At 36.7% G+C, this 13,728-nt stretch overlaps 1 protein-coding gene across 1 annotated transcript in view; it reads left to right on the forward strand.

Moving 5' to 3' along the window:
- Positions 1 to 6,059: 6,059 nt before the first annotated feature.
- Positions 6,060 to 13,728, forward strand: part of rttn (rotatin) — a 38,256-nt gene continuing 30,587 nt past the window's right edge. The window contains 13 exon segments of the mRNA XM_056737839.1: positions 6,060 to 6,195; positions 6,994 to 7,181; positions 7,395 to 7,593; positions 7,802 to 7,879; positions 8,340 to 8,430; positions 8,534 to 8,648; positions 9,532 to 9,679; positions 10,131 to 10,296; positions 10,671 to 10,858; positions 10,973 to 11,088; positions 12,289 to 12,346; positions 12,349 to 12,458; positions 12,748 to 12,960. Of these exon segments, the coding sequence (XP_056593817.1) occupies positions 6,159 to 6,195; positions 6,994 to 7,181; positions 7,395 to 7,593; positions 7,802 to 7,879; positions 8,340 to 8,430; positions 8,534 to 8,648; positions 9,532 to 9,679; positions 10,131 to 10,296; positions 10,671 to 10,858; positions 10,973 to 11,088; positions 12,289 to 12,346; positions 12,349 to 12,458; positions 12,748 to 12,960 (1,707 nt within the window). The 5' untranslated portion in view covers positions 6,060 to 6,158.

A 13,728-nucleotide genomic window follows, 5' to 3' on the forward strand; every position in this document is an offset into this window, starting at 1 on the left:
TCCTTTGTTGCCTGTTGCATTATGGGAAAAGACGCCGAAAGGATAACAAAGAGGGAGGGTCTGGGTAAACAGAAGAACTACACACATTTGGTGGACAACAAGCTGCTCTAATATGATTTATGAATTTTAAACAATGTTAATTCTGAGGATATTATATATTTTATTTTTCATTAAACTAGTCCAGTTTGTAGTGTGTGAGACTGGGGCTAGTCACACCATCATCTATAAATTGTATCAGGGAAGGTTTCTTTTTGAAAGTTTATTTCTGTGTAGCCCACATTCTTACATATTTAGATTTAATCTGTTGTTTTGATTATATAAAGTTTAACATTCAGACCATGAATTCCCAGAATTATTCAGTTATTAATAATTATTGAGTTTATTGTGGACCTCTATGGCCCACAGTAAAATGTAAAATTAACTAATATGCCTATAATAAGACTAAATGCCAAATTTAGAAAATATATGTCGAAAATATAGGTATGCAAACAAATTTAAATAACAATGTATTTACGAGAATGGCAATGGCAAAAAATGTCAAAAAAATCAATATAATGTAGGCTACTGTGTATTGCCCAATATTGCGTGGAATAAATTGAAAAGCCCTGAAAACATGCAAACGTTGTTCACATTCAAACTGATTGAAGTTGACTTTATGTATATCTATATGAATATATTGTAATGCAAATAAGCATATTTATATAATAATTTAATTTTGACAAATGTTATCTTCATGGTGTTCAAATATTTAGAATTAAGCACATTATACCTCAAATAGCCTACTTTTACCTCACAACAAACAAGTGTTCGTATTTTTTTTTTAAACCAGATTCTCTTTGGGATGCATTTACATTTACATTTAGGCATTTGGCGTACGCTTTTATCCAAAGCGACTTAAATTGCTTTATCCTGTACATTTTACATAGGTATTTGCAATCCCCTGGGATCGAACCCGCAACATGCGTTGTTAATGCAATGCTCTTACCACTGAGCTACAGGATGCACCCAAATTACACGATTATAAGATATAATAAATCAACATACTTAAATATATCAGTGAAATAAAAGTAACTTTTATTTGCAAAATTAACTCCTACTAGGATAATTCCCCAGAAATATCTGCATACAATGAAATGCAATGCGTGTGTAATGTGGCAGCTTAAAATATTGTTTAAAGGTGAAAGTTATTGATTCATCTCTGAAAGAAGCTCTTTGGTTTAATAGAGTTTTGTAATGGGTGGTCATTTCTTTTTTCACTCTATTTTACTCTTACGTTTTAATAGCTTAGTATAGTAAGCTAGAAGGTAAAAATCATGGTAATAGATAAACATAAACATTTACATTACTTTCCAATAGTATTTGAAAAGAGAACATGATTTGTTTTTGAGTGGCTTTTATTTTTTATGTTTTTTGTCAGGGCACTAAATTTTTTTAGTTGTCCTTGTTGCAGTGTTATCAAAGATAAAATGTGAACTTTAAAGTATTCAGTGGTGGCCTCATTAGTGTCAGTGCTGTTTTAAAGTGGGTAATTGTGTTTACTGCTGTTGGGCTAATTTGAGCCTCACATGGCAAGATATTGTTTCAACCCCTTAAAGTTAAACTGTCAAGTTAATAAAAAGCAGTGGTGAACCTGCCTTAGCTCTGTGTGCACAGACAACCTCTTTGCAAAGCATCTAATAACGTGCCCCTATTAGGACTTATCATGCCGAACCACATTATATTCAAAGAGGAGGAGAGAACCGGTTTCCTCTGTAAAGAACAGTCACTTTTGGTTTAATTTACATAGATAAATCAAAATCTAAGATTTGTAGTTATATATGTGTTTGAACCTTTAATGTATGTAGCATATGCATATACAGTATGATATGTTTTGAGTGACAGGAAATGCACACGTAATGAAGCTTTAAAGGTTACGCTGGATATATTCAGAATGACTCAGAACATTACACTGTCCATCACTAGAATTTTCATATACAGCAATATTCACCAATGGCTTTTGAGACCTCTAAGGATACAAGCTGGAGATTATCATTTGTCATCTCGTATGATTCCTCTTTTGTATGAAAGCTGCATGAGCCGGAGATTTGCTCAATATGCCTCTGACATGCCTCACATTGATTTAGTCCTCCAGCTTGACTGTTTTCGCTGTTGGCGGGGGCAAGTTGTCATAGGTCCCTGGGTGCCCACCCTAATATCTTCAACACTTGCAGTAGAGCGGAAGACGTGTATTACAGCCGTGCCAGACAGTGATGGTGCCGGTGGGACCACTTGGGTTTTTGTTGTCTGAGATTACTTGGATATAGCAGCTCTTGCTCTTCGGTCCAGGGTCATTTATTGGATTGATCATGTTTACCTCTTTAGCGTGTGCCCTCTTTTCCTTTCAAGCTGACAAGCGCGTGCTCCCGTCATATTAACATGCAGGAAAGGCAATCTGCGAGCTAGTCCTTCAAAACCCGCCTGCTCCACATGGAGAGTCCTTAAAGGGTCTCAGAGAGTTTGCATTAATTACACCTGAAACAGCTGGAGCCACACAGAATGTAATGAGTCAGCTATAGTACGACTTGAGCCGAATGCAATTATCGAGCCCACAGTGTGCATAGAAAATACCAATAATATTAACTTAAGTAACATGGTTTTATTAACTTACTCTGCATGAACTGAGCTTTTTCTTATTGGGTCATTTGGGTGTTAATGTCTTTTGAAAAACACTCGCTGTAAAAGATTTTTTGTTTTTTGTTGGTTCAAAAAACATGGTTGCCTTAAAATAATTGAACTTAAAAATATTAGTTAATTTCTCGTCGACTAAACTCGTTGAGTTGACTAATATTTTTAAGTTGAATTAACTCCAAATTTTAAGGAAACCAGGTAAATTATTTTGTAAAGTTGAACCAACAATCTTTTTACAGTGCTGTTGATTGTGTTTAAGTAATTGCTTTAAATAAAAAATTCGGTCATAATTTACTCGACCCTCTTGTCAATTCAAATCTGTATGACTTCCTTACTTCTGCAGAACAAGAAGATTTTTTGAAAATGTTGGTAACTGAAAAGCATTCACTTTTATACACTAAAAAAATTGATCCTATGTAAAAAAACGAGGCAACCTGATGCAGTAAGACATTTGTGTTGACTCGTATATTATTTAATTCTTCTAAGTAATGATACTTTGTTAAGCCAACTTAAATTTGTTTTCCAATAAATACATCATAGTAACATCAATTACTGTTGTTCAGGCAACTCATTTATTTCTGTTTTGTAGATGAAAAATTTTAAATTAGCAAAATGAAATATTCCAAGTACTGTTAAAAAAACAAAAGTATTTTTCTTTCACTACAATTGTAAATGTTTTCTGCTTCAAACAGACCCAAACTTTACAAAGAAAATAGTTTATACAGTTTCTGTTGAGTGTTTATATTCAGGCTTTGTCTTTGTGTCATGCACTTACACCTCAACATTGAGCACAAAAATCTCAACCATGGTAACAATCAAATACCATCATTCACTAAAAGAACTCTAAACTCAACAGTAACAACTGATATTAAAGCATAAATTAAGCCAGCAAGAACTAAAACACTAATCTTTAAAAGAAAAAACAAATAAGAAACACAGAATTGAACATGCTGCAATGCATCTTGGGAGCTTTCTAACTAAGATGCTTGTTCAGAAGTTTTGTAAGTTGGGCAAAAACTTTCTGACGCATTTTCCTCAAAAACTTGAGTCCAGTCAACAAAATAATCTTTGTTAGAAACATGTTTAGTCTTATTTTGTTCAGTATTTACAAAAAACAATTTGACTCATTTAACTAAAAATGCTATGTTCAAGTTACTTATTAATCTTTGTATGGAGAACATTTTGCAAGTTGGATTTTTAACAATGCAAGTCAATACTGCTGTTGTTCAGTAAGCCTAGAACCAAATAACTTTTAAAATAACTGAATTATAAATAGAAGTCTCTACCTTGTTTACTGCAATATCAAACAAATCCGAGGTTTGGGATATGTGTCGTATTGGACTCCTAATACAGAAAATTCATAATGAGTCATAGAATGAGCATGCGTTCGAGCCAGTAAGATAGATTTGGTTCATCAGCCAAGCACTTTATCTCACAGCAGGTTACCGACCAAACCCTTCCATGTCGCAGTTTCCCATATCAGAAAGAGGCAGTCATGTGGAAAATAAAACAGGGAAATCAGTCTAAAGGTCTTTAGGTCAGGGATGTGCTGAGAGACGTATCAACTGGTCAGAATGCTCGGGGAGGAGACCGCAGCTCTGGGGTGCTTTAGAGAAATAGAATGATTTTGATGGTGAAGCTCTGGCGAACCACCGAAGGTGATGAATCATACTGAACCCAGGACACATTCATCTGTAGGTGTAGTCTTTCTGCTGGCTGGAATGCTTTGAATGACTGATCTCAGATCTAGCCTGATTACCAGCAGGGTCTATCACGGTGAGCACATGGCAAACATTTAAGCGGTTAAACCATATTTCACTCCCTCTCATACAGGCCACGAGTTCTGATATGAAGACTGATGACAGGGACGGGGAAAAGTCAGCCCATGATATTCGGTAGATGATCCTCTGAATTCAAACCAGAATGTTATATAATCAAGCAAACTTGTGTCTTCATGAGAGTGTTAATTTCCATACTGATTCTTGGTATTATAACAGATGGACAGCACCCTAGCATTCAACAAATAAGTATAATTACAGAACATCACATACAGCTGTCCCTCTGAAACCTTACATGTCCATAAGATTTTTAATTTGTTTGTCATTAATTATTATTAGAAGTTACTATGTTTGTCACTGGGTTTTAACTAATAGAAAATATATTAAAAAGTATTTTTTAACATTGACAACAAAGTTAAAAAGTACTGTGTTTTCTTATTTCTGCACAAAAAATACATGTAAAGAGCTGTTATTTTCAGTCCTTTCTGGCTAAAACTATAGCCTCAACGTCATCCAGCAATTTATTTAATCACGTGCTCCTGGATATTTAAATACCACTGATGGTGTTAAATCTACAAATATTTATGCAGTGTCTGCTTGGAACCTGCCTTTCTCCCAGATAAAACAGTAAAAATAAATAACAGATGTTGATCATCTTGTGCGAGCTAATGCTTTTCATATTTAAATCAGCTGGAACACACATTTGTCCTCTGTCACTTACCACTTTTAATGCACGGACCATTTTTAAGCTAAAAATGTGCCTGCACAATTATCTATCAAAATCCAGATGGATTTAATTATCACATTTGAGGATCCCACTGTGTTATCATATGTCACCGTCCAGAGTGTGAAAATGTTAGTCACCAAATCAATGCCACCTGCAAAATCACGTGCACAGACTCAGGGTCTTTGCACACCAGTCACTTTATGTCTAATTATTGTTTGGTAGAATAGAAGCTTGTGGTTCCAAGACTGACAGAAAGAAATATGAAAAAGCATATCTAAGAAATGTCTCTTGCACACTGATCCCATAACAGATGACTTTATTCATCTCACTGTATCGGGCAAGATTTATTTTTATTGTGTGTAAACAGAATAGCTGATAGTGGCATCAGTGTTGTAATAAACAGTGACATTTCTAGGTGGTAGAAAGATTCACAGTACAAATGCCACAGAAATCAATAAGGGATATATTATAGGTCATATCTAGTCCTCGAAAAAGCATATTGTTCCACAAAACAATGATGAATCAAATTGTATGAACCAGCAGACCATTTATATTTCAACAAAAGAACTTAACCAAGGCTTTATGAAAAAAAACGGAGTTATAAACCACTGGCATTTCTAATATCAAAATAACCACGGGTCCACCTGCAAAAGGCATCCTTCGTGTGTCCAATAAAAATGTTAGTTTATAAACAAAACAATTTACTAACAATAAATTAATCGATAATATAGGCATAAATAAACAAATCTCGAAACTACAGATACCGTATTAAATAAAAGTGACATCACTCATGGAATATTAAGCATTAATCGGAAAAACTGGTTTATAAAGAGTTTTGTGACATATACCGGAAGTGCCTGACAGTGGCGCGCTAGTTGAAAACAGACGCGCGCTGCTGCTAGCAGTGATGGCGAGGATGTGACGTTTAACCGAAAACTGTCGTTCTTCACAACAAATGTAACATTAGTGTTTTACCGAAGAACTGTATGATCATGGAGTTCTCATCGCTCATCAAGAAGATAGGTAAGACGATTTGTTTGTAAGATCGCTTTTTTCGCGTTAAACGTCTATTAGGCAACTAACGTTATTGTTTATGTAGCTTGAGAAGCTAAAGACAAGTGAAGTTTCACTGTACATTTGTGAACAGTAACTGTCAGTAACCATGTTTATCGTAACCTAATCACTTCACATTGTTATTCTGTATTAATATTGTGCCTTGCATTTATGCTAAAACGATGTCGTAATGTGTGTTGTTGATCAGTCAAAGTTTTACTTTACAGACTTATCGTCTAAAAGTTGTATTATAGCAAAAGCGTAACGATAGTAACCATGTTTACATTTACATTAAGGCATTTGGCTGACGCTTTTATCCAAAGCGACTTACATTGCTTTATACTATACATTTTACATAGGTATTTGCAATCCCCTGGGATCGAACCCACAACCTTGCGTTGTTAACGCAGTGCTCTTACCACTGAGCTTGATCCCCTTTTATTAACCAACGTTTAATTACAAATATCATAAACAAATGGTTAACTTATATGGTAAGACAATGTTAAATTTGTGCTTACTAAGGTTGTACGAACAATATCAGGATTATTTTGATTGTAAGGGGACTTTATGAACTTAAGTTACGTTTGTTCTAATAGCTTTGTGTACGCTTGAAATCAAGTAATGAAATATAATAATAGAAATTATTAATAATATTATTAACTGGTCGCAACTGCTGGTATTGTATTGTTTTGACTTATTTATTCATTTGATGTTGTGAATAAATGCAAACTGCTTTGTATTCTTACTTTACTGATTTCCCCCCACAAGGACACTCCTTGGCTGAAATCAGAGTTCGGGCTCTTAAAAATATCAGAAGCAAACTGGATCACGGTCTCATCTCTACTCCTGATCTGGTCCAGGAAAGGATGCTGTTCGTTCACCTACTGGAATGGTTTAATTTCCCTGAGGTTCCAATGCAAGAGGAGGCTCTGGAGTTGATCTGTACACTCTCAAAGGTAGAATAATGCTCTGAATGATTCGGCTGTATTAAGTGGGATGCTAATGACAGGGAATGATGTTTTAATGGCTCACCGTTCAGCGGTACTATTCGTTACAAATCACATCGAAAGAAAGCACATATAGAGATGTTAAAAAGAAACCATCATGTTATTTTTCTAGCTGGTGTGTTAAGAGCAGTGTCTAATTTTGGTTTCCATACCCTGTCAAAGCATCCGACTGGAGCACAAATGCTACGGGATGTAGGGGCTGTCGAATTCCTAACACAACTCTCACCTAACGTGGATCCTCACCTGCGCACAATCGTAGACAGCATTTTCGATCAGCTGTTCCACCTTCCAGAGGTCCTGCCTAGTTGTCCACCCACCACAACCACCTACCAGCCACATTCTGTTCCCTTGCCGCAGACAGGTTTGGAAAAATGTTATATCGATTTTAATTCCTTTTATTCCACAGATTTCTGTAGATGTTCATTTCATCGTGTCCAAGGTTGTCACATAGGCATTTTGAATGACTGTGTAGGAACGTCCTATGAAGTGCACTGAATTAGACCATAGAATAGTATGAAGGTACTGGTTTCCTATTCGGTTTTCATCTCCAGCTGGTTTTGTGTTCTTAGAAGAGGACACTTCGGCGAGGGGATATTTCCAGTGCAGTCAACTCAGGCAGACAGATGCTCCAGGCCCCAGAGTATTAGGTGGGTGACATCAACTTTCAAACATCAGCAAACTTTCTGTTATAATAACTTTCAAGGAGAACTTTTGCCTATTTTTTGTGTAACATGGATGACTGTAAATATGTTCTTTATGTGTTCGATAATCTAATTGGAATGCTTTAGCTTGCTAGCATTTTTTGTTGCCCCACCACAATTGATCAGTTTTAATATAGTGTATTTGCTTGTACTCTTTAATAATACAAATGTTTATATTTGTTTACAAAACAAAATGTTTGAACTCATTCAGACTGTCCCAGAAAACCAGATGTCTGGCTTAGCAAAGCATAGAAACATACAACACTGATGTATGCCGTGCACAAACTCCCACTGTCCTTTTGTCTCTTGTTCAGAAAACTGGTAGTGAAACCAGGTTTAATTTTGTTTTAGCGTAAAGTTTGTCCTTATACCCTAATAACGTGTTTAATGTTTTTTTCCTCTGGAGTCAACACTTCTGTAAAATGCCTGAAGTTCTCCGTTTTTCCATGGCTGTCTTTAAACACAACAGATCGACATATATTGTCATCAAATGAAAGGTATTGGTCTCATCTTCTTGGTGTAATTTTACAGGTAATGCTATCTTACACGTGTCTTATTTCACATGCTGCTCTTATAATCTTTCGCCCAATCAATCTTTAGTTCCCTTAGAAGCGACAACCACAATTTGGTACGGACCACCTGTGAGCTGCTTCGTGATGTCATCATGCAAGACTTCCCCGCTGAAATCTTTCTGCAAAGGCCAAGTACAGTGCAAGTATGATTTAAATGAGATTTCTGTCTTAGATCTGTAAATGCCGTTTGAGTTTTAGCCATAAGTGACATAAATTAATCTGATATTGTGGGTTTTACAGTTCCAGGTCCATTTGTAATATTCATGTCAGGAATTGACAGCAGGAAATTGTGTCTTTTGTTTGGGACTGTAGGAAGCTGACGCTTGGCATTTTAGTACAAGCATTTAAAACAACAAGTGATTGGTGTATTATTTGTATTATGTGTTGGCATAAATACTTCATTATGTCTAAGATGAGTGAAGTAATGTCCTCAGTGAAGATTGTTTATTGCTATGATTTGCTAGAAAAAAAGTTGTTTTTGGCTTGATTTTCTTCATTCACCCCTAATATTTCAATGAAGATTTCTTTATGTTGTGCTTCTTACAACAGCAGAGCAGAACATGCACTGTTGAATAAATAAAGACATATCTAAGTGTCTTGCGATCTAAATGTACGATATCTGTTTCTAATGTTCTTGGTCTTTTGTTTAATTGTTAATGAATTGAAGGTCGCACTGGTTCTGACTCTAGTTGATCGATTCAATTAAGTTTATTGAATCACTGTGATCCACTAGCATGGCTTTGGTACCACTGGAGGGCTAGTGAATTTAAATTTGTACAAATTACACAACTTAAAAGTCACGATCAGATGACTTTTAATTTAGTGCCTTATGGAATGAAAAATCACTTTTCAACAGTTCCATGTCAAGATCACATGAAATAGACCCTATTCACTTTGCCAATACACGTTTCTGACCTTACTGGATACAGCACGATATTGCATTTACTTTAAATGGGCTAGACATTGATCTGCATCTTTGTATAAGTCATGTAGGCTATTCTATAACAAACCAAATTTCTGCTCCAGAGTCTCCTTTCACTTCTTGGTCTGAACACTGACGGTGATGTGAGTTACTTGGCGTTTCAAGCGTTGGCCTGTCTTGAGCAGCTTTGTAGGAACCTGAGGAGCCGCCTGCGTTTCTACAAGGATCCCAGCTTCCGTTCTGCCAAGCAAGGTATCCTTCCATCACACCCATGTAAAATGTACTTCGTCTAACATAGTTTTGCTTGGTGAGTCTCTTTGTTTATTTATTAAAGGGTTGAAAATAAACTTTTTGTCATTATTAATTTATTTTATCCCCCCTTTATTTCAATAGCCTTTGTAAGCATCTTTCCTCTGTGCTACACAAAAGAAGATATTTTAAGAAATGTCTTTGTAGTTTTGTTGCCATACTGTGTAAGTAAGGGCAGTGTTGTTTGGTTAGGAACATTCTTATAAATATCTTCTTTTGTGTTCGGCAGAAGAATATGTCATACAGGTTTGCAATGACAGGAGTGCGAGCACTTGATGAAAGAATTTTCAAGTGAAAGTTTTGAGTGAACCATCACTTCAATTTTTCATATATTTATGTATTTTTTCTGTATATTTTGAGTGCTAATATCCATCTCATTATTTCCCTCGTTTAGATCCTGTGTCTCAGAACTCTTCTATCTCCTACTCTCATGAGGTGAGGGGAACACAGCGGTCCGGGGTATCTACCCCAGAGGAATGCTCTCCCAGACCCTCAGTAGTGGGCCGGCCTGTTCAGCGGGCTCGCGGCGATGGCCAGGACGGAGATGCTGCCTCTTCTAGGTGCAGCTTTAATCATTAAAGCGAACTGTTTCAATGAATATACATGGAATCACTTTACATACGAGAAGTTTACATTTTTTTTAAGTATATGAACATGCATGTGAGTGATCATTTTTGCTTCTATTGTGTATTTCAATGCCTTTTCATTATTAATTACACTAAGTTATCCAATCACAACTAAGATGATTAACATGTATAAAAAACTGGAGCAGATAATACAGGCTGAATTCTAGAGACGAGCAGGAAATAAATAAAATGATAGGAACTAAATATAGAAAAGACGTTCAGCACTCCCTTGAAATGTTTTATTTTTTCAAATGTTGCTTACAACCATCCGTGTCTTAGCCAATTAAGGATTCTTTGATTGTATACAGCAGCAACAGCAGCAGTCAGAGAGGGGTACCCCCGAGGCCGGCCCAGCAGTCTCCCCTCCCGCAGTCCCACCTGGAGCTCCCCCCAGAGATAGATGCTGAAGAATCACTGGAGCTACAGCTTCAGCAGTGGAGCTTGGCTAGATTCGGTGTGGCGGCCGTGGAGCACGCTCTCCCACTTATCAATACAGGTCAGAGACCTCTCAACACCGCCTTCACTATAAGCTACAGCTGTTCCGATCCCACCCCAGACATCCTTCCAAAATCCATCTTTTCAAATTCTCCTTTCATCTCGGTCCTTTAAGAGAGCCTGAAGGTTTTCCAACGGGCGCTGGAGATGCTGGCGGCAGCGCAGGGGCTTCTGGGAGACAGCGTGGCCCCCGAGGTGTGGGACGAGCAGAGCCTCACTGCGATAGAGCTGGCAAGTGTCTTCAACAGCCCTCCTCCACGGTGCAGAGCCGCCGCCGAGAGGCTGATGTCTGCATCAGTGCATACAAACACACACCTGTCGCCTTTTACGTCCCGATCCCTCCACTCACTCTGAGGGACAGATGGTCATTGTAGAACGTTAAGCTATCAGGGCAAATCAATCGTGGCACGCCGGTTATTTCAGGCAGGCTGGTTTCACCACTTAAACGTCCCTGTTTGCTCCTGACCACAGTTTAAAACATCTGGTGTTTCTATCTGGAATAAAATACATTGTGATGAGCTCATGCATTAGATGTTATGACCTTCTATAAAACCATATTTTACTGTAAAATACTGCTCCCATTTATTTACAGCATATTATTTTTCAATGTTTATAATTATGCAGAAATACCGTTACTAAATAAGCAGTATTCGTTTTTTCTGAAAAGTGTTAACTCTGACTCCAAAATGTTGTGTTTATTTGTGCAGCCCTTGGGACAATGCTTTAATCTATGTTTGTGAGTTCAGAGTCGGTTTCCCTTGACCAATAGCAGCACAGCGGTGTATTCAGAAAACCAATATTAATTTTTTAGTTTTTGTTTGACACGATTAATAGAAAATCTACACACTTGAACTTAAATGTTAAAGTACAATTACAATTGTTAATAGGTCATTTAAGCTCATAATGCATTAACATGCTTTAACCTTTCAATGTTTTACATTTACTAATACTAACCATAAAAATGTATTGGTCAGTGTTAGTTCATATTAACTATTGCATTAATAGCCTAACTGTAAAGTGTTACATACAATGCGAAAATAGCGTTATATATGGTGCAGAGTTTACCATTATCTTTAGATTGTTATATCTAAAATCATTCACATACATAGCATTACATCCATACAATGGAATATTTAGATTTTCAAAGTCGCATCTTCTGTCAATGCTTGTTACCCGCACAAATCACATTAAACGCGTTTATTGTGCATAATATCTGTGCACTTATGTGAACATCCCCGCCGCACATACTGTAAATATGTATTTCAATGCATGACTCCGTCCCTCATTGATGCTTATGGCGTTTTATCAAAAAACACTAGCATCCATAAAACTTTCTTTGAAATGCACAGGACTCTTGCTGCCCCCTACTGGCAAGATATTGCCAGTCCCCTTGTACTGTAGAATCATTCTGTTTTTTTTGTGTTGTAACAGAGGGAGAAACTACAAGCATGTATAGAGATGTTAGGAGATGTTATGTGCTACCATCATGGATGACCTCCTCTGAACAGCCCGAATCATCTCTGATCCACCACAGAATGGCCTTTATTGGCACTGCCATATTTACAATCCGTCTCCTGCAAACCTTGTTACCTGTGGAGAAGGTGAGCAAGCATATGGCTGTTCCATTCTTAGACATTAATAAGCCATGTCGCCGTCGCTGAATGGACATATGGCCGTGTCCTTCACGGTCATTATTAAAACAAATGAGAGTGTGAAAACCCCCAGAAGCCGCTGTGAAAGGGTCAATTGTTCATTTATGCTGTAGACCTAAGGACAGCGCTACAATTATGGGCAAAATTTGTTTATTGTTTGTTTATTTATTAAGTGTGTTTTATTTTTGTGTGTGCACTTGTTAAATCTTTACACCATGTTTTTTGTCTTTCCATACAGGCTGGTGTGAACCTTCCTGAAAGTACAGTGGCTGCCATATTTCTCATGTGTCTTGATACATCTTTCAGTGTGGCTTACCCTATTATACATGAGTCAGCCGTGGCTTATCTAGAACAGGCTTGTTTGGAAAGATACAACCTTTATCGAAGGGTGTCTCGCGTTTCTTATTGTATGGAGGCCACATGCACGTTTCTAAAGGAAGCACAAGCTGAGGTAATAATTCGAACCATCTTTATTTGTTGGACACAATTCCATATTCACTAAAAAATCTATTTAAAAATAAAAGTGTCATAATTTTCATCACCCTGATATTTATTTTTATAATTTTTATAAGGGGTCTTTACACAGTTCTTGTCATAGTACTGACAGTTCATAGTGACCATGGCTGTCAAGGTCGTAAAATAAAATTCTCTGTGGAGGGGACTGTTGTAAGTGAATTTCGAAACCAATGGTTTCATAATGTTGGAATGTTGGAAAGAAGTCATGTGGTGATTTTATTTCGATATTTTGCTTTGTCTATTTTGCAGCAAACGGATTCTTTAAATATGCTGGTAAAAATTCTAACTAGTTTAACCAAAAATGAAAATTCTGTTTTCTTTAACTCATCTTCAAGTTGTTCCATATCTGTATAAACCTCTTTGTTCTGATGCACAAAGAAAGATATTTGGATGAATCCTTTTAACCAAACAGTTCTTGGCCTGCATTGACTACCATTGTAGAAAATGTTGCTTTATTTTTCTGTTAAACAAAAAAAAGATATTTTGAAGAATGCAGGAAAGAAAACAGTTCTGGGGCACTATTGACTACCACTGTCATTTTTGTAAACTGTTTGTTTACAAGCATTCTTCCAAATATCTTTTTCTTTGTTTATCAGCACAAAGAAATTTATACAAGTTTGGAACCACTCAAGGGTGAGTCAATGATGACAGAATTTTTATTCTTGGCTACTCTTCCCTTTAATGCATTTGCTAACATAAACGA

Source organism: Triplophysa dalaica, chromosome 23 (assembly GCF_015846415.1).
Source record: "Triplophysa dalaica isolate WHDGS20190420 chromosome 23, ASM1584641v1, whole genome shotgun sequence".
Classification (NCBI taxonomy): Eukaryota; Metazoa; Chordata; class Actinopteri; order Cypriniformes; family Nemacheilidae; genus Triplophysa; species Triplophysa dalaica.